Here is a 20,487-nt window from a genome sequence, read left to right as displayed (position 1 = left end):
CAGCACACAGCTCAGCAGACTGTAACTCATTCGTCTAGCTGCAATACATAGTAATGGTGGATTAGACAGTACTGAGCGAGCACAGCACACAGCTCAGCAGACTGTAACTCACTGGTCTAGCTGCAATACATAGTAATGGCAGATAAGACAGTACTGAGCGAGCACAGCACACAGCCAAGCAGACTGTAACTCACTGGTCTAGCTGCAATACATAGTAATGGCGGATTAGACAGTACTGAGCGAGCACAGCACACAGCCCAGCAGACTGCAACTCACTGGTCTAACTGCAATACATAGTAATGGCAGATAAGACAGTACTGAGCAAGCACAGCTCAGCATACTGTAACTCACTGGTCTAGCTGCAATACATAGTAATGGTGGATTAGACAGTACTGAACAAGCACAGCACACAGCTCAGCAGACTGTATGGCAGATAAGACAGTACTGAGCAAGCACAGCTCAGCAGTCTGTAACTCACTGGTCTAGCTGCGATACATAGTAATGGTGGATTAGACAGTACTGAGCGAGCGCAGCACACAGCTCAGCAGAATGTAACTCACTGGTCTAGCTGCAATACATAGTAATGGTGGATTAGACAATACTGAGCGAGCACAGCACACAGCCCAGCAGACTGTAACTCACTGGTCTAGCTGCAATACATAGTAATGGCAGTTAAGACAGTACTGAGCGAGCACAGCTCAGCAGACTAACTCACTGGTCTAGCTGCAATACATAGTAATGGCAGATAAGACAGTACTGAGCGAGCACAGCTCAGCAGACTAACTCACTGGTCTAGCTGCAATACATAGTAATGGCAGATAAGACAGTACTGAGCGAGCACAGCTCAGCAGACTAACTCACTGGTCTAGCTGCAATACATAGTAATGGCAGATAAGACAGTACTGAGCGAGCACAGCTGGCTGACAATGCTGCTATTATGTATGTAATGTTTTCCCCAGCATTCTGCACCCAGCTGCCATTTAGTGTCTGTGATGTAGATGGAAACAGCTACTGTACGTGCGGCAGCTGCAGGAACAAGAAACCTTCAAGAAGATGGCTGGAGTTTCTGTTCAGACTTTTTAATTCCTTTCACTTCAGAGGGTCCATCTAAGGAAACAGCCGCTGGTCATGCTCCTTACAGGAGGCTCATTACCAGCTAACGAGTGTCTGTGTGATATGCTCCTCACATTGATCGCCGCTTATATTCCAGCTCGGACAGCGTGACTGTAGAAGATGAGCAGATCTCCTGTTGTACTGGGCGGTTTATAGACACTTCAGAGGGATGTGGGGTCGGTCAGGGAAGTGTCGCTATTCCCCCTTACATCTTCATTGTAGAGCTTCCTCATGACATACAGTATTCCCGAGAGTAACTTCATCCAGGGCACCAGGGTCAGCGGCACAACTACAAATGTGGCACCCTCATAGTACCTGCTTCTAATCTTTGTCACCGGATCTGGGGAGGGACATCTCTCCCACGGTGCTGCTCTTCAGGCACTGACAGCAGAGTGGTGGCCTGGGACAGTTGTCCCCACAGTACCCCCGAGACGTCTGGTGCCACCAGGCCACTGCAGGGTCTGCTGCTACGCCACTGACTAGGCTGGGTCAGCAGCTGCACTGCAGGTCATTGGATACAGCACTGGCCATAGACCAAATTGGCCCCTAGGAACAAGACAGGTGGCGTCTGGTTATAGGACCTTTTCCACTACACTAGTACCAGTCCTAAAAGGGTTTTTCCACCTTCTAGGCCTGATTCAGAGGTGGGCGCTACTAGTTCCAATCTTGTGCCTGTTGCTGGTATCATGGGTGCAGCAATATGCAAATGCTGGTGTCTGCCCTTCCCCTGGTCTAGATGCTTGTGTCTGACCGCTGGTGTCTGCCCTTCCCCTGGTCTAGATGCTGATGTCTGCGCTTCCCCTGGTCTAGAGGCTTGTGTCTGACTGCTGGTGTCTGCCCTTCCCCTGGTCTAGATGCTTGTGTCTGACCGCTGGTGTCTGCCCTTTCCCTGGTCTAGATGCCTGTGTCTGACCGCTGGTGTCTGCCCTTCCCCTGGTCTAGATGCTTGTGTCTGACCGCTGGTGTCTGCCCTTCCCCTGGTCTAGATGCTTGTGTCTGACCGCTGGTGTCTGCCCTTCCCCTGGTCTAGATGCTTGTGTCTGAACGCTAGTGTCTGCCCTTCCCCTGGTCTAGATGCTTGTGTCTGACCGCTGGTGTCTGCCCTTCCCCTGGTCTAGATGCTTGTGTCTGACCGCTGGTGTCTGCCCTTCCCCTGGTCTAGATGCTTGTGTCTGACCGCTGGTGTCTGCCCTTCTCCTCCTCTAGATGCTTGTGTCTGACCGCTGGTGTCTGCCCTTCCCCTGGTCTAGATGCTTGTGTCTGACCGCTGGTGTCTGCCCTTCCCCTGGTCTAGATGCCTGTGTCTGACCGCTGGTGTCTGCCCTTCCCCTGGTCTAGATGCTTGTGTCTGACCGCTGGTGTCTGCCCTTCCCCTGGTCTAGATGCTTGTGTCTGACCGCTGGGGAGTTTAGACACACCTCCATGGCATTCACCATTGACCGGTGGCATGGAACGTCTCCATCTGACTATGGCCTCCATGGAATCAGCCGATGGACATGCCCGCTACACTCCCATTGCACACCCTCATAAAGGATTCTCGGTCACCACCCCGGAACACTCATTACTTTGTAGCGCCATATCTGAACGGGTTGGGATAATTTAGTCTACAGCATGATGGTCGACAGTCATTAGGTGGACACCATTAGGTCGAAGGTCGAAAGGTCATTAGTTTAACAGTGTCTAGGTCGACATGGAGTTTTTCACAGTTTTTTGACCCGAATGTCAACACAGTTGACATGGACATAGTTTAAAGTGCACTGCATCCCCTCCCATCACTCGCTGCGCTCGCTATGTGTCGGGCACGGTGCCTCGCTATGTTCGGCACACTATTTTATTCTCCCACTATGCCCTAGTGGATGGTTTGGCATGAAATACCGCAATACCGGCACATGACGGCTCCAAAAAACTGTGAAAAACCCCATGTCGACCTTTTGACTGTCGTACTAATGACCTTTTGACCTAGAACCATGTTGACCTTTTCCTATATCAACCTTTTCCCATGTCGACTTAATGGTGTCGACCATCATGCTGTAGACCAAATGACCGCATCCCAGCTGAACCATCTAAGGGACTAGGCGCTAGGAGTGCCATGTGTCGTAGCCACAGCATTTTAATGTCAGCAATGGAACCGATCACTGAAATCAGCCAAACTTCAAAAAAAATTGCTTGGAGCCCAATGGGGCAGTGAATTCACAGAGCCGTGAAGTGCGGGGCACTGCAGCGAAGATTCACACTTGCAAGAACATCGCATATAGATGTAGCGCCTGTAATTCAATGCCGACGCCCGCCAGATCGTCCCCTCTGGCGAGCGCCGGTGGAATCTCGGCGGCTGGGCAGCGAGTCCCTGTCCGTCTCTGCTTTGGGGAGACAGGCAGGGTTAGGGGGCGGGAGCTGGTGATAGTTTCGCCAGCCCCTGCAATGATGGAGCCGGCTCCATCTGTAATTGGGTTGATACTATGTAGGAAGTCAATATGTTGACATGCACAAACGGTCGCCATGGAAATGGATGACACAAAAAAGTTTGGCGTGATTTTTTTCTTGTCATTATTTCACCACGTGGAGCTGAAATGATAGTACTGCTTCACTCACCATGCTTTACTGTTCCCAATCGGAGGGCAGGACTGGCCAATCTGGCCCTCCAGCTGTTGTGAAACTACACATCCCAGCATGCCTTGACATAGTTTTAGCATCCCCTATTATCAAACTGCAAATCCCAGCATGCATTGCCACTGTTTTGCTAACAGCTGGAGAGCCTTGATCTGGAGTGTGATGTACTGTAAGAAAAAGCCCCAAAAGAGGAAAAAAATTCCAAAGAATTCCTGTCAACTTTTTGTATGTGTCGACCATTTAACAGTCTACCTATTGTATCTACCACATACCGTAATTAGGCCAATAAATATGTATTTCATACTGTTCGGCTCTCGGTAAGCTGCAAATTTCACTGCTTACCAAACCAATGTGAAATAGGCCCTTTGTCTATAAATGTGTGGAAACAAGTTGATGTTTCCAATCATTGTCCATGACAGGGTTAATAGTACATCTGCTCTTATACAGCCCGGTAACGCTCCTCTCTGCAATGTCTCTTTAATTGCATAAGAACACTTCATTATACAGAATTTCCAGTTGCTATCAAAACATTCAAGGTAATTATTAAATGGAATCTGTAAAAACATTCATTAGCGATGGCAATTTCCCGTCACACTCTGCTAATAGGCAGCACTTTCGTAATTAGTCGCCTGACCACCACACAATTATCGCGCTGGCGTCAGACAGGGTCCTGGTCTCGGCCTCCCTCGCCGGACGCTCCTCTGTGTACAAACACAACTGTGGTCTGGAGACGTTCAGAGCTTGGAAGGGACAGAGGACGAGTGAATCTCTCCCAGCCATCTGATGAGGATTTCATTCACAGCCGCCGGCCTGGAAAGGACCAAACATCACATTAACAACTTGTATTAACAATCTTTATTTTCACTCATCTCCAGGTCTATTTGTTTCATCCCCATTTCTACAGGAAGCAGCGACCGTAACGCGGCAATTTCCAAGTACCAGCATGCGGTGCAGGCTTGCTGGGACCTGTAGTCCTTCTATGAAAGACAACATTACTTAAATCTATCTTTTACTGAATGCGATCTACCTCGCACCCACAGACCTGGGGTACACTGAGGAGGGGGTTCCTGCGTCCCGAGGAATCACCGGCCCGACTGTCTTGTTGGCAGAGGGGTTTAACCCTTTGGGTGCTAAGTGAATTTGTCACAATAGGTGTAAACATTGTCAAGCACACATTCTTATCCATCATAATGACCTGTAATGTTATCTTATATAGGAAATAGAATCTTTTATTACACAACATTTTTTATTTGAATTTATATAACAAATGTGAGTGACGCTGGGATTTTTAGAGGATAATATGAACATCTTTAACGGAGATTTTGGCACTCAAATGGTTAATGATCAGGCTGGGGTGACCTCCTTGAACTGTGTCCCCTGGTTACTGGAGCCTGGTGCTGGTTCTAAAAATATGGGGAGACTTCTACATTTTGGTTCAGGTATTTTCTCAACCCGGCCCTGTGCCAGGAGTCTGGGGTTGGTTCATTAAATAAGGGGGAGACCCGTACATTTATATTGCCCCTGTATTCTTTAAACCAGGGCTGTCTAAAAGAGCCCAAGGCTGGTTATGCTTGGGAAGGTGGGGGGGGTGGGGGGGGGGGGGGGTGTTGTGGACCCAATGCAGACTTTTAACTCTTTCTGTGCTTTGACATAGTGAAACATCCGTGCAGGGCATGAAATACCCCCTGGTTAGTTGTACACCATACACATGGGATTAGAGATGGCCACCAACCATCAATGATTCAAAATCACCCATGGTTTATGGCCAATGTAGGATATTTTTGCCAAGCAGAACCGTATATTTTTTTATCTACCGACAAGTCAGGAAACAGAGCATAGCTCCTTCCCTGAAGCCCCGCCCCAATTTCCTGATTGGCCTACAAGCCAGTCAGTCAAAGAAAATGACTGACCATCGATAGTTAACACTATCAATGGCCATCCATTACATAGCATGTCACTATCGATGGCGGTATGCAGTACCACCATCGATGGCCATCCCTACATGGGATGTGGTTGGAAAATAGACAATAGGTTTACAGCCACTGGGTTGACCACTATTGGTTGACAGGCCATAGGTGGACACATGCTAAAGGTCGATATACCTTAGGTCGACATGGTTAAAGAGTTGACACATAAAATAACGTCGACATGAGGTTTTTTTAAACAGGTGTTTTTTCACACTTAAGTATCCAAGTGGCCCCAGGGAATAGAGGGAGAATATAACAGTGTTCCGAGCGTAAAGTGGCACCGTCCCTGAAGCATGACAAACGCAGCGGTACACAGTGCCCATGTCAGCGTGAGCTGACATAGATACCCAAAAATGTGTAAAATCTGCGTCGACATTTTTCATTGATTGTGTTAACCTTTCAACTCTGTCGACCTTTTAAGGTGATCGACTCTATGACCCATTCCCATACACACTGGGCGATATTTTAAACTATATCAATGGGAATGGACAAAATGAGCGATATAGTTTAGAAAATGAAGATGCGAAAAATACCCCCAGTGCTCGCATAGCCGCATAGTCGCTGTTTGGCGTGACAGCCGCAATGATGAACGAGGGCATGTCTGTATTTTTGGATAAGGAAATGAAGGTTCACTCCTTCACCCGGCTTCCTAATAACTTATGATATAACGTCTCTCTGTGTTATACTGATCAGCTGTTTACTTTGACCCTTTAAATCCCGGCAATCTGATGGAACAGAACCCCTCCAGTTCCCTTCCAGTATCCTATTATCTCACATAACCGGCTGTATACATTCCAGCTGTGAGTGCTGATGCTGTGAGGGGCTCCCTGTGGTGCGCAGTGATCTGTCAGATATGTATGGAGTGTGATTTGTAATGAATTGCCCAATAACGTAGCTCAGGAAGATGAGGTGAACTCCCTGTAGTGGGACAGTAACAGCCCGATGGAGATAACATAGATGTATGATGCGGCTAATAATACCGTATTCATTATAAGATAGGAGAGGTCTGTGAGATATCCCAACCAGGTCGCAGAGAGGGAGGAACTGGACGAAGAGCTCGAACAGGTCCAAGAACGGAGCTGAGACTATGGGCCTCATTGTCTATCGGACAGAGCGGCGATGTCGGGTGAAGTGGAGCGACCTCGAAAAATACATATCAAGGTGACAGTTCTGTCACATGGTTAATATCTCATCAAGCGGAGGGTCGTGTGTTCGATGCACACCCGACCCAGCTGCCTAATAGTCTGTCCACCATGGCTGGAGGGAGAGACCGTGGGATAACTGTATGTATAGGAAAGTTTGCCCTGAACTACAGCGACCAATCAGCACTTGCCTTATATTGGTCTAGTACAACATTTCTAATTAGTTGTTATGGGTTACTGCAAGTTTGCACATAAATACTTATTAGGGGAGGAGTCATTATTGGGGCACATTTGGCAGCAGATACAGTGATTATCGCTGGACAACTTAATTACGATCCACTGGGAAGAGTGAATAAAACCATGTTGTCATGGATGTGTGACATCACCAAATAGGTGTCATGGATGTGTGACATCACCAAATAGGTGTCATGGATGTGTGACATCACCAAATAGGTGTCATGGATGTGTGACATCATCAACTAGGTGTCATGGATGTGTGACATCACCAAATAGAGGGCATGGTTGTGTGACATCATCAACTAGGTGGCATGGATGTGTGACATCATCAACTAGGTGGCATGGATGTGTGACATCATCAACTAGGTGGCATGGATGTGTGACATCATCAACTAGGTGGTATGGATGTGTGACATCATCAACTAGGTGGAATGAATGTGTGACATCATCTATTTAGCATTGACATCAGCTACTGTAGGTGGCACGTATATGTGGCATCTACTAGGCGGCATTGATATATGACATCAACTACTGTAGGTGACATCATCAACTAGGAAGCATTGATATATGACATTATCAACTAGGAAGCATTGATATATGACATCATCAACTAGGAGTCATTATCAACATCATCAGTTACTGTAGGTGACATGTCACAATCACTTTTGGACCAATTATCATTTTCTCTTTTTCCCCTAATATACAGCTTATTTGACAATTTGACAGAAGCCAAGCGGAGTCATTGATATTTCTTGTGTCACATTTGCACATACAGTGAGCAGATTGTGGTAAGTAACGTATTGAGTGGTTCCCCTGATGGGCACATTGGTACCCTTTATTGCATACATCGGATGCCAGTCTCTAACAGAGACTCTACACCTAGCACGAGGCTGGTACGGATCCTGCTGATGCACCTGATGATTGCCACAAAGAAACAAAAGCGCTGGCAGGACCACACCCTAAATCCCCAGTGCCCAGAACAGCCACGCGGGAGGTAGTATGGCCCCTTCCTTGGAAAGCTCAGTCCCGCGAACAAGTAAAGCAATACACAATCACACACAGCGCTATCTCCCGCAATCAATACTGAACACAAGCCGGCTGCAGAACCCAGGGGATATGATCACCATTTATAAGCCGCAGCCTGTAATTTGCGCTTCTGATTACTTTTCTCCGCCTGACGCGTGTTTGCAGACTCCTGTTACGTTTGGTAAAAGCGAATGTTACACTAAAGATTCCAGACATGCAGCTTTTATCCCTCGCTTCCATTTCAGAAATCCCATAATGCCGGCATAAATGACACCTAATGCAGTTTAACGTCAATAAATAAATAAAACATATATATCGCTGTGTGCTAGAGGATGTGCATCTACTTATCTCTCCAGGGCGGTCCGGTCTCATTTAATGATCATTCGTTATTTTCTTGTAAACCAGATATGAGCCGCATGTCTGCAGCAAGGCAATGACAGGTTAATATATGTAAAGTATAGTCTTAAAAAAAACAATCTTTTAAAGGGATTGGTTTTGCCTTTTAAATGATTGTCTATGGAAAGGCCATAAACATGTCATCTGTGTTCAGCTACAGGCTGCACAACGCTGTCCCCCCAAGTTATCTACCGGTACTATATCCCCAGCGCTGGAATAGCTGTGTGGTCTACTTAACCCTTTGCGTGCCAAGGGAATTTGTGAAAATAGGGGTGAAAATTGCCAAGCAAACTTTTTTATTAACCCTTTGAGTGCCAGCGTTGCGGTGAGATCCTTAAAATTTCCGCAAAAAAAAAAAAAAATGCCAGCGCCGCTAACACCTTTTTTGTTCCTTTTTTGGGTGCAACATTTCCCTAAACTTCAGTGAATGGACTCGGTTGTATTTGTATTTATTTATAGTAAGATAACAGTCGCTGTGAGAGGCGCCGGCATTATTAGCGGATATTTTGAGCGTCAGCTCATGGTGAAAGCCACTTTGCAACCTTGCATCTAGCGGTGAACGTGCTCTAAGAGAATCAATAGAGGGCCAATATATTCGGTGCCCCCAATTGCAGCTTCATTTTACAAAGGTCAACTTCTTCGGTGGCATCTCCAGTATTGGAGGGGGGGGATGAGGTGTGTGGGTTTGATCATGTTTAAATTAGGAAGAGTTCAGCAACGGGTCATGGTAACGCTCCAAATCTCAATGTCAGGACTACATGTACCAAGCACTTAGAGCTACTGTATTGGTCCAAAGTCCTTGTACTAAAGCTGGGTAGAAACTAGCAGGTGTACCTAGGGGTGTCGGGACCAGCGGGGTACCCAGCAAAGCCACAAGGTGCTGCATAAGGTGGGTGCACCATATAAATAACTGCATTCAGAAGAAAAAGGTTGGAGACCACTGACTTAGAAGAAGTAAGGGTTCTAGATCAGGGAGACAATAGATGCATGGAATAATGATATTACATTACACTGGGTTCATCATTAATACTGGAACCATTCGGCTTCCATAGTGACGCCCAGGACTGCGGCAATTCTATGCTTCATGCTAACATGAATCAGCAAACTATCAGTGAGTCTCCGTTGTGCCGCTGTGGGAACCAGCATTAGGTGCAGCTGGGTCATTATAACTCTATAAGGACGCAGTAAGAAATGCAGTGTACACTGAATAACTAGGGGCACTGGTGCTATGTGATACTGTAACATAGTGTACACTGAGTAACTAGGGGCACTGGTGCTATGTGATACTGTAACATAGTGTACACTGAATAACTAGGGGCACTGGTGCTATGTGATACTGTAACATAGTGTACACTGAGTAACTAGGGGTACTGGTCCTATGTGATACTGTAACCACTCCAGGGGTCCTGTTCATTACTGGGGGGGATCACCAAATACTGTGACATAGTGTACACTTAATAACTAGGGGCACTGGTGCTATGTGATACTGTAACATAGTGTACACTGAACAACTAGGGGCACTGGTGCTATGTGATACTGTAACCACTCCAGGGGTCCTGTTCATTACTGGGGGGGAATCACCAAATACTGTAACATAGTGCACACTGAATAACTAGGGGCACTGGTGCTATGTGATACTGTAACCACTCCAGGGGTCCTGTTCATTACTGGGGGGGGGGGGCACCAAATACTGTGACATAGTGTACACTTAATAACTAGGGGCACTGGTGCTATGTGATACTGTAACATAGTGTACACTGAACAACTAGGGGCACTGGTGCTATGTGATACTGTAACCACTCCAGGGGTCCTGTTCATTACTGGGGGGGAATCACCAAATACTGTAACATAGTGTACACTGAATAACTAGGGACACTGGTGCTATGTGATACTGTAACCACTCCAGGGGTCCTGTTCATTACTGGGGGGGATCACCAAATACTGTGACATAGTGTACACTTAATAACTAGGGGCACTGGTGCTATGTGATACTGTAACATAGTGTACACTGAACAACTAGGGGCACTGGTGCTATGTGATACTGTAACCACTCCAGGGGTCCTGTTCATTACTGGGGGGGAATCACCAAATACTGTAACATAGTGCACACTGAATAACTAGGGGCACTGGTGCTATGTGATACTGTAACCACTCCAGGGGTCCTGTTCATTACTGGGGGGGGGGGCACCAAATACTGTGACATAGTGTACACTTAATAACTAGGGGCACTGGTGCTATGTGATACTGTAACAGTGTACACTGAACAACTAGGGGCACTGGTGCTATGTGATACTGTAACCACTCCAGGGGTCCTGTTCATTACTGGGGGGGAATCACCAAATACTGTAACATAGTGTACACTGAATAACTAGGGGCACTGGTGCTATGTGATACTGTAACCACTCCAGGGGTCCTGTTCATTACTGGGGGGGATCACCAAATACTGTGACATAGTGTACACTTAATAACTAGGGGCACTGGTGCTATGTGATACTGTAACATAGTGTACACTGAACAACTAGGGGCACTGGTGCTATGTGATACTGTAACCACTCCAGGGGTCCTGTTCATTACTGGGGGGGAATCACCAAATACTGTAACATAGTGCACACTGAATAACTAGGGGCACTGGTGCTATGTGATACTGTAACCACTCCAGGGGTCCTGTTCATTACTGGGGGGGGGGGGGGGCACCAAATACTGTAACATAGTGTACACCGAATAACTAGGGGCACTGGTGCTATGTGATACTGTAACCACTCCAGGGGTCCTGTTCATTACTGGGGGCGGATCACCAAATACTGTAACATAGTGTACACTGAATAACTAGGGGCACTGGTGCTATGTGATACTGTAACCACTCCAGGGGACCTGCTCATTACTGGGGGGATCACCAAATACTGTAACATAGTGCACACTGAATAACTAGGGGCACTGGTCCTATGTGATACTGTAACCACTCCAGGGGTCCTGTTCATTACTGGGGGCGGATCACCAAATACTGTGACATAGTGTACACTGAATAACTAGGGGCACTGGTGCTATGTGATACTGTAACCACTCCAGGGGACCTGTTCATTACTGGGGGGAATCACCAAATACTGTGACATAGTGTACACTGAATAACTAGGGGCACTGGTGCTATGTGATACTGTAACCACTCCAGGGGACCTGTTCATTACTGGGGGGAATCACCAAATACTGTGACATAGTGTACACTGAATAACTAGGGGTACTGGTGCTATGTGATACTGTAACACAGTGTACACTGAATAACTAGGGGTACTGGTGCTATGTGATACTGTAACCACTCCAGGGGACCTGTTCATTACTGGGGGGGGGGACCAAATACTGTGACATAGTGTACACTGAATAACTAGGGGCACTGGTGCTATGTGATACTGTAACCACTCCAGGGGTCCTGTTCATTACTGGGGGGGATCACCAAATACTGTAACATAGTGTACACTGAATAACTAGGGGCACTGGTGCTATGTGATACTGTAACCACTCCAGGGGACTTGTTCATTACTGGGGGGGATCACCAAATACTGTGACATAGTGTACACTGAACAACTAGGGGTACTGGTGCTATGTGATACTGTAACCACTCCAGGGGACCTGTTCATTACTGGGGGGGATCACCAAATACTGTGACATAGTGTACACTGAATAACTAGGGGCACTGGTGCTATGTGATACTGTAACCACTCCAGGGGACCTGTTCATTACTGGGGGAGGCACCAAATACTGTGACATAGTGTACACTGAATAACTAGGGGCACTGGTGCTATGTGATACTGTAACCACTCCAGGGGTCCTGTTCATTACTGGGGGAATCACCAAATACTGTAACATAGTGTACACTGAATAACTAGGGGTACTGGTGCTATGTGATACTGTTACCACTCCAGGGGACCTGTTCATTACTGGGAGGGATCACCAAATACTGTAACATAGTGTACACTGAATAACTAGGGGTACTGGTCCTATGTGATACTGTAACCACTCCAGGGGTCCTGTTCATTACTGGGGGAATCACCAAATACTGTAACATAGTGTACACTGAATAACTAGGGGTACTGGTGCTATGTGATACTGTTACCACTCCAGGGGACCTGTTCATTACTGGGAGGGATCACCAAATACTGTAACATAGTGTACACTGAATAACTAGGGGTACTGGTCCTATGTGATACTGTAACCACTCCAGGGGTCCTGTTCATTACTGGGGGAATCACCAAATACTGTAACATAGTGTACACTGAATAACTAGGGGTACTGGTCCTATGTGATACTGTAACCACTCCAGGGGACCTGTTCATTACTGGGGGGAATCACCAAATACTGTGACATAGTGTACACTGAATAACTAGGGGCACTGGTGCTATGTGATACTGTAACCACTCCAGGGGTCCTGTTCATTACTGGGGGATCACCAAATACTGTGACATAGTGTACACTGAATAACTAGGGGCACTGGTGCTATGTGATACTGTAACCACTCCAGGGGACCTGTTCATTACTAAGGGGATCACCAAATACTGTGACATAGTGTACACTGAATAACTAGGGGTACTGGTCCTATGTGATACTGTAACCACTCCAGGGGTCCTGTTCATTACTGGGGGGGATCACCAAATACTGTGACATAGTGTACACTGAATAACTAGGGGCACTGGTGCTATGTGATACTGTAACCACTCCAGGGGACCTGTTCATTACTGGGGGGGGGGGGGGTGTCACCAAATACTGTAACATAGTGCACACTGAATAACTAGGGGTACTGGTCCTATGTGATACTGTAACCACTCCAGGGGTCCTGTTCATTACTGAGGGGGATCACCAAATACTGTAACATAGTGTACACTGAATAACTAGGGGTACTGGTGCTATGTGATACTGTAACCACTCCAGGGGTCCTGTTCATTACTGAGGGGGATCACCAAATACTGTAACATAGTGCACACTGAATAACTAGGGGTACTGGTGCTATGTGATACTGTAACCACTCCAGGGGTCCTGTTCATTACTGGGGGGATCACCAAATACTGTGACATAGTGTACACTGAACAACTAGGGGCACTGGTGCTATGTGATACTGTAACCACTCCAGGGGACCTGTTCATTACTGGGGGGAATCACCAAATACTGTGACATAGTGTACACTGAATAACTAGGGGCACTGGTGCTATGTGATACTGTAACCACTCCAGGGGTCCTGTTCATTACTGGGGGGATCACCAAATACTGTGACATAGTGTACACTGAATAACTAGGGGCACTGGTGCTATGTGATACTGTAACCACTCCAGGGGACCTGTTCATTACTGGGGGGAATCACCAAATACTGTGACATAGTGTACACTGAATAACTAGGGGTACTGGTGCTATGTGATACTGTAACACAGTGTACACTGAATAACTAGGGGTACTGGTGCTATGTGATACTGTAACCACTCCAGGGGACCTGTTCATTACTGGGGGGGGGGGACCAAATACTGTGACATAGTGTACACTGAATAACTAGGGGCACTGGTGCTATGTGATACTGTAACCACTCCAGGGGTCCTGTTCATTACTGGGGGGGATCACCAAATACTGTAACATAGTGTACACTGAATAACTAGGGGCACTGGTGCTATGTGATACTGTAACCACTCCAGGGGACTTGTTCATTACTGGGGGGGATCACCAAATACTGTGACATAGTGTACACTGAACAACTAGGGGTACTGGTGCTATGTGATACTGTAACCACTCCAGGGGACCTGTTCATTACTGGGGGGGATCACCAAATACTGTGACATAGTGTACACTGAATAACTAGGGGCACTGGTGCTATGTGATACTGTAACCACTCCAGGGGACCTGTTCATTACTGGGGGAGGCACCAAATACTGTGACATAGTGTACACTGAATAACTAGGGGCACTGGTGCTATGTGATACTGTAACCACTCCAGGGGTCCTGTTCATTACTGGGGGAATCACCAAATACTGTAACATAGTGTACACTGAATAACTAGGGGTACTGGTGCTATGTGATACTGTTACCACTCCAGGGGACCTGTTCATTACTGGGAGGGATCACCAAATACTGTAACATAGTGTACACTGAATAACTAGGGGTACTGGTCCTATGTGATACTGTAACCACTCCAGGGGTCCTGTTCATTACTGGGGGAATCACCAAATACTGTAACATAGTGTACACTGAATAACTAGGGGTACTGGTCCTATGTGATACTGTAACCACTCCAGGGGACCTGTTCATTACTGGGGGGAATCACCAAATACTGTGACATAGTGTACACTGAATAACTAGGGGCACTGGTGCTATGTGATACTGTAACCACTCCAGGGGTCCTGTTCATTACTGGGGGATCACCAAATACTGTGACATAGTGTACACTGAATAACTAGGGGCACTGGTGCTATGTGATACTGTAACCACTCCAGGGGACCTGTTCATTACTAAGGGGATCACCAAATACTGTGACATAGTGTACACTGAATAACTAGGGGTACTGGTCCTATGTGATACTGTAACCACTCCAGGGGTCCTGTTCATTACTGGGGGGGATCACCAAATACTGTGACATAGTGTACACTGAATAACTAGGGGCACTGGTGCTATGTGATACTGTAACCACTCCAGGGGACCTGTTCATTACTGGGGGGGGGGGGGGGGGTGTCACCAAATACTGTAACATAGTGTACACTGAATAACTAGGGGCACTGGTGCTATGTGATACTGTAACCACTCCAGGGGACCTGTTCATTACTGGGGGGGGGGGGGGATCACCAAATACTGTAACATAGTGCACACTGAATAACTAGGGGTACTGGTCCTATGTGATACTGTAACCACTCCAGGGGTCCTGTTCATTACTGAGGGGGATCACCAAATACTGTAACATAGTGTACACTGAATAACTAGGGGTACTGGTGCTATGTGATACTGTAACCACTCCAGGGGTCCTGTTCATTACTGAGGGGGATCACCAAATACTGTAACATAGTGCACACTGAATAACTAGGGGTACTGGTGCTATGTGATACTGTAACCACTCCAGGGGTCCTGTTCATTACTGGGGGGATCACCAAATACTGTGACATAGTGTACACTGAACAACTAGGGGCACTGGTGCTATGTGATACTGTAACCACTCCAGGGGACCTGTTCATTACTGGGGGGAATCACCAAATACTGTGACATAGTGTACACTGAATAACTAGGGGCACTGGTGCTATGTGATACTGTAACCACTCAAGGGGTCCTGTTCATTACTGGGGGGATCACCAAATACTGTGACATAGTGTACACTGAATAACTAGGGGCACTGGTGCTATGTGATACTGTAACCACTCCAGGGGTCCTGTTCATTACTGGGGGGATCACCAAATACTGTGACATAGTGTACACTGAATAACTAGGGGCACTGGTGCTATGTGATACTGTAACCACTCCAGGGGACCTGTTCATTACTGGGGGGGGATCACCAAATACTGTAACATAGTGTACACTGAATAACTAGGGGTACTGGTGCTATGTGATACTGTAACCACTCCAGGGGTCCTGTTCATTAATGGGGGGGATCACCAAATACTGTGACATAGTGTACACTGAATAACTAGGGGCACTGGTGCTATGTGATACTGTAACCACTCCAGGGGTCCTGTTCATTACTGGGGGGGGGATCACCAAATACTGTGACATAGTGTACACTGAATAACTAGGGGCACTGGTGCTATGTGATACTGTAACCACTCCAGGGGTCCTGTTCATTACTGGGGGGGGGGGGGGGGGGGGGATCACCAAATACTGTAACATAGTGTACACTGAATAACTAGGGGCACTGGTGCTATGTGATACTGTAACCACTCCAGGGGACCTGTTCATTACTGGGGGAGATCACCAAATACTGTAACATAGTGTACACTGAATAACTAGGGGCACTGGTGCTATGTGATACTGTAACCACTCCAGGGGACCTGTTCATTACTGGGGGGGATCACCAAATACTGTGACATAGTGTACACTGAATAACTAGGGGCACTGGTGCTATGTGATACTGTAACCACTCCAGGGGTCCTGTTCATTACTGGGGGGGGGATCACCAAATACTGTAACATAGTGTACACTGAATAACTAGGGGCACTGGTGCTATGTGATACTGTAACCACTCCAGGGGTCCTGTTCATTACTAAGGGAATCACCAAATACTGTAACACAACCGTGTGTGTGTGTGTGTGCGGGCAAACCCGCAGACCAGGAGGGGGGGGGGGGGGGGCTGCGTGTAGACCTAGATACTTTACTGCCAACCGCTCTGCTTCCCCCTCCCCCAAATCACTTTGCTCATCGCTATTAGCCTGAATTATGCACCGCAGGTAGGGGGGTGGGGGCTTGGGGACAGGAATAGAAGAAGGTTCTCCTGCATCCTGCCGGCGTATTGTTCACTGATAGTTAACCATTGATTTTTGTAAACTATCGAAGAGTTATGGTTCTCTACCGACGATGGCGCAGTGGAACCAAATATTTTTTGTTCTCCCCAGGCACGATGCTTATCTCTTTCCCCATTGGTGCAATAAGCCACTAACCATGCTTTTTATTTGCCCCACGGCCCGGCCAGCACCTACCAGTGGTGGCCATCAAGTGGTGCAAACTAGATGGTTTATGTGTTATTGATTGATTGTTATTGCCAAAGGCAACCTTCGATGGTCAGATCACCGATGGCCATTCCTAATGCTGGGGGTGGGTGGGGTGGTGGTGATGGTGGGCTAAATGACAAATGACTGGAATCCTGACCGCCAAAATCCCAACAAGGGGGGGCCTTGGAATTCCCCCCCCCCCCCTTGCGGGCTCCCTTGTCCAGTGGGCATGGTACCCCGCTTTGCTCGGCACACTATTTTATTCTCCCTCTTGGGGTGTTGTGGACACCCATAGAGGGAGAAATTATCGGGATTTCGGCGTCGGTATTTTGACCGCTGGGATTTCGACCGCTGGGATTTTGACACCATCCGGTGGAGAGCAACAAGTGCTTGATAGTTATTAGTCCGGAGTGGAGACACTGTGGCTGAACTGTCTTGTCCGTAGACCCGCCCCTAACACAGGATGCAATTTTCTCATATGAACAAACCTGCGCTGCTGGTGGGGCAGATGTAACATGTGCAGGGAGAGCTAGATTAGTGTGGGGGTGTGTTCAAACTGAAATCTAAATTGAAGTGTAAGAATAAAGCAGCCAGTATTTACCCTGCACAGTATCAAAATAACTCCCCGAAATCGAACTCTCTCTGCACAGGTTACATCTGCCCACCTGCAGCGCAGCATGGTCTTGTCCATCTGCAAACATTGCAGCTTTGTTAACAGGTCTGAATCAGGCCCTATGCATGGAGGCGTACAGCGCAGGCACAGATTTTGTGCATCTTTGTACAAAATGGGCAGCAACAATGCGATTGGACGGAGCTGTTCCGTCTTATGGACGTGCAGCTTAAGTTCCGTGCTCCCCCGAGTCATGCGTACAGGGAAGGGAGGCCTGTGTCAGACACACCCTATGCATCTAGGCCTCCTGCCTGCAGACGCACGGATCTTGGCATAAACCATAGAAACGCGCATCAGTATAAGGTGGTCAATCGTTAATAAATAATATAGAAATGGGGGGGGGGGGGGGGGGTTACTGGTCTCCATATGACATACATCAGGCAAGTGATTGGTATACAGGACATGTAGTCTATTTCTCCAATATAATAGAGAATGCAAAGGCTTAAGGGGCCATAAAACCACAGGGGGACGCATGATAAGCCCGCAGCCCATGGCTTTAGAGTAGGGGCTGGGTGATGTTCCCCTAAGCACTGACTGCACCTGATAGAAGCCGACAGTCCTGAGCACATGAGCTGGGAGCAGGGCAGCCGAGAGGAATGCCGGGCCCTTGTAAAATGTTGGGGGCGTGGCCTACATGTGTATGTGTTGTGGGAACCTCCCACACTTAGGCCACGCCCCCAAAATGTTTAGAGGAGGGTGAAAGAAAACTCTAAAAACTGTAATCTCAGAAGCAGCACACACCTACAGCATGTGCTGTGCTGGCAGCAGGCTCAGCTTGACCTTTCACGCTGTCAGTGAGACACTCATGCTCAGCCTGCTGTCAGCACAGCAAATGCTGTAGAAGTGTGTGCTACTGTTGCTACCCGGGAGGGATGGAGGGGAAAGGGAGGGGTCAGACCAGGGCCCCTGCGGGGCCCCTTCAGCAAGCCTGGGCCCGGGTAATTAGTACCCACTTCCCCCCTCTCTTGGCTCCCCTGGCTGGGAGTAATGTGCGCTGGTCCCTTATGTGACACTGCTGGTATTATAATCAGCACCTATTGTTATACCTGTCCCTAATGCGTCCAGGTGAGTCCTACATTCAGCTGCATTATGTGAATTGTTAGACGTAACAGTGCTACATTGTCATATACACATCGCTATGGTCTATAGCTGCATCCTTATAGTTGCTCTCCCATACAACGTACAAAGCACTGTAATAAAAAGATGACAGCAACTAAACCCGGGCTAAGCATCGTTACCATATAGAAACAGCAGAACACAGCGTTCTGTACAAGGCTGGAGACAAAAGCTCATTGTATGCACTAGAAGAATGGAATCTGCAGATGCATGAAGTCTGAATCTCCGCTGCTCTGTATCAGACGCCTTGTTCTAAGGCGGAACCATTCACACATTATACTGTGCCAAGGATATTACCACTATCACATATCGATAGCAGGGTCTACAAGGTCGGGGTCGTCACGCCACTCATACAAAGATTAATAATGGGGCTGATTGCCCCAAAGGGCTAAACGGGTGCACAGTGCTTTAGGGAAATGCACACAAACACTGGAGAGCATAATACAGAGTGATAGTGATGGACCCATAACACAGGAAGAGACCTTGGGGTTCTAGTGGTGATAAGACGGCCATGTGCAATGGGAAGAGCATAATACATAGTGATAGTGAGGGACCCATAACACAGGAAGAGACCTAGGGATTCTGGTGGTGATAAGACGGCCATGTGCAATGGGAAGAGCATAATACAGAGTGATAGTGATGGACCCATAACACAGGAAGAGACATTGGGGTTCTAGTGGTGATAAGACGGCCATGTGTAATGGGAGGAGCATAATACAGAGTGATAGTGATGGACCCATAACACAGGAAGAGACCTTGGGGTTCTAGTGGTGATAAGACGGCCATGTGCAATGGGAAGAGCATAATACAGAGTGATAGTGAGGGACCCATAACACAGGACGAGACCTTGGGGTTCTAGTGGTGATGAGACGGCCATGTGCAATGGGAAGAGCATAATACAGAGTGATAGTGATGGACCCATAACACAGGACGAGACCTTGGGGTTCTAGTGGTGATAAGACGGCCATGTGTAATGGGAGGAGCATAATACAGAGTGATAGTGATGGACCCATAACACAGGAAGAGACCTTGGGGTTCTAGTGGTGATAAGACGGCCATGTGCAATGGGAAGAGCATAATACAGAGTGATAGTGAGGGACCCATAACACAGGACGAGACCTTGGGGTTCTAGTGGTGATAAGACGGCCATGTGCAATGGGAAGAGCATAATACAGAGTGATAGTGATGGACCCATAACACAGGACGAGACCTTGGGGTTCTAGTGGTGATAAGACGGCCATGTGTAATGGGAGGAGCATAATACAGAGTGATAGTGATGGACCCATAACACAGGAAGAGACCTTGGGGTTCTAGTGGTGATAAGACGGCCATGTGTAATGGGAGGAGCATAATACAGAGTGATAGTGAGGGACCCATAACACAGAAAGAGACCTTGGGGTTCTAGTGGTGATAAGACGGCCATGAGCAATGGGAAGAGCATAATACAGAGTGATAGTGAGGGACCCATAACACAGGAAGAGACCTAGGGATTCTGGTGGTGATAAGACGGCCATGTGCAATGGGAAGACCATAATACAGAGTGATATTGATGGACCCAT

The 20,487-nt window shown here is 47.5% G+C and overlaps 1 protein-coding gene across 1 annotated transcript in view; it reads right to left on the bottom strand.

Moving 5' to 3' along the window:
• Positions 1-4,181: 4,181 nt before the first annotated feature.
• EPHX2 (epoxide hydrolase 2) overlaps positions 4,182-20,487 on the bottom strand; it is a 96,575-nt gene continuing 80,269 nt past the window's right edge. Inside the window, exon 19 of the mRNA XM_083178844.1 lies at positions 4,182-4,530. Coding sequence (XP_083034970.1) covers positions 4,455-4,530 — 76 coding nt within the window. The 3' untranslated portion in view covers positions 4,182-4,454. The remainder of the gene's footprint in view (positions 4,531-20,487) is intronic.

This window comes from Crinia signifera, chromosome 3 (assembly GCF_055691185.1).
Source record: "Crinia signifera chromosome 3, ASM5569118v1, whole genome shotgun sequence".
NCBI classification, from domain to species: domain Eukaryota; kingdom Metazoa; phylum Chordata; class Amphibia; order Anura; family Myobatrachidae; genus Crinia; species Crinia signifera.
The sequence above is the reverse complement of the archived record's forward strand: the minus strand, read 5'-3'. Positions and strand labels throughout refer to the sequence as shown.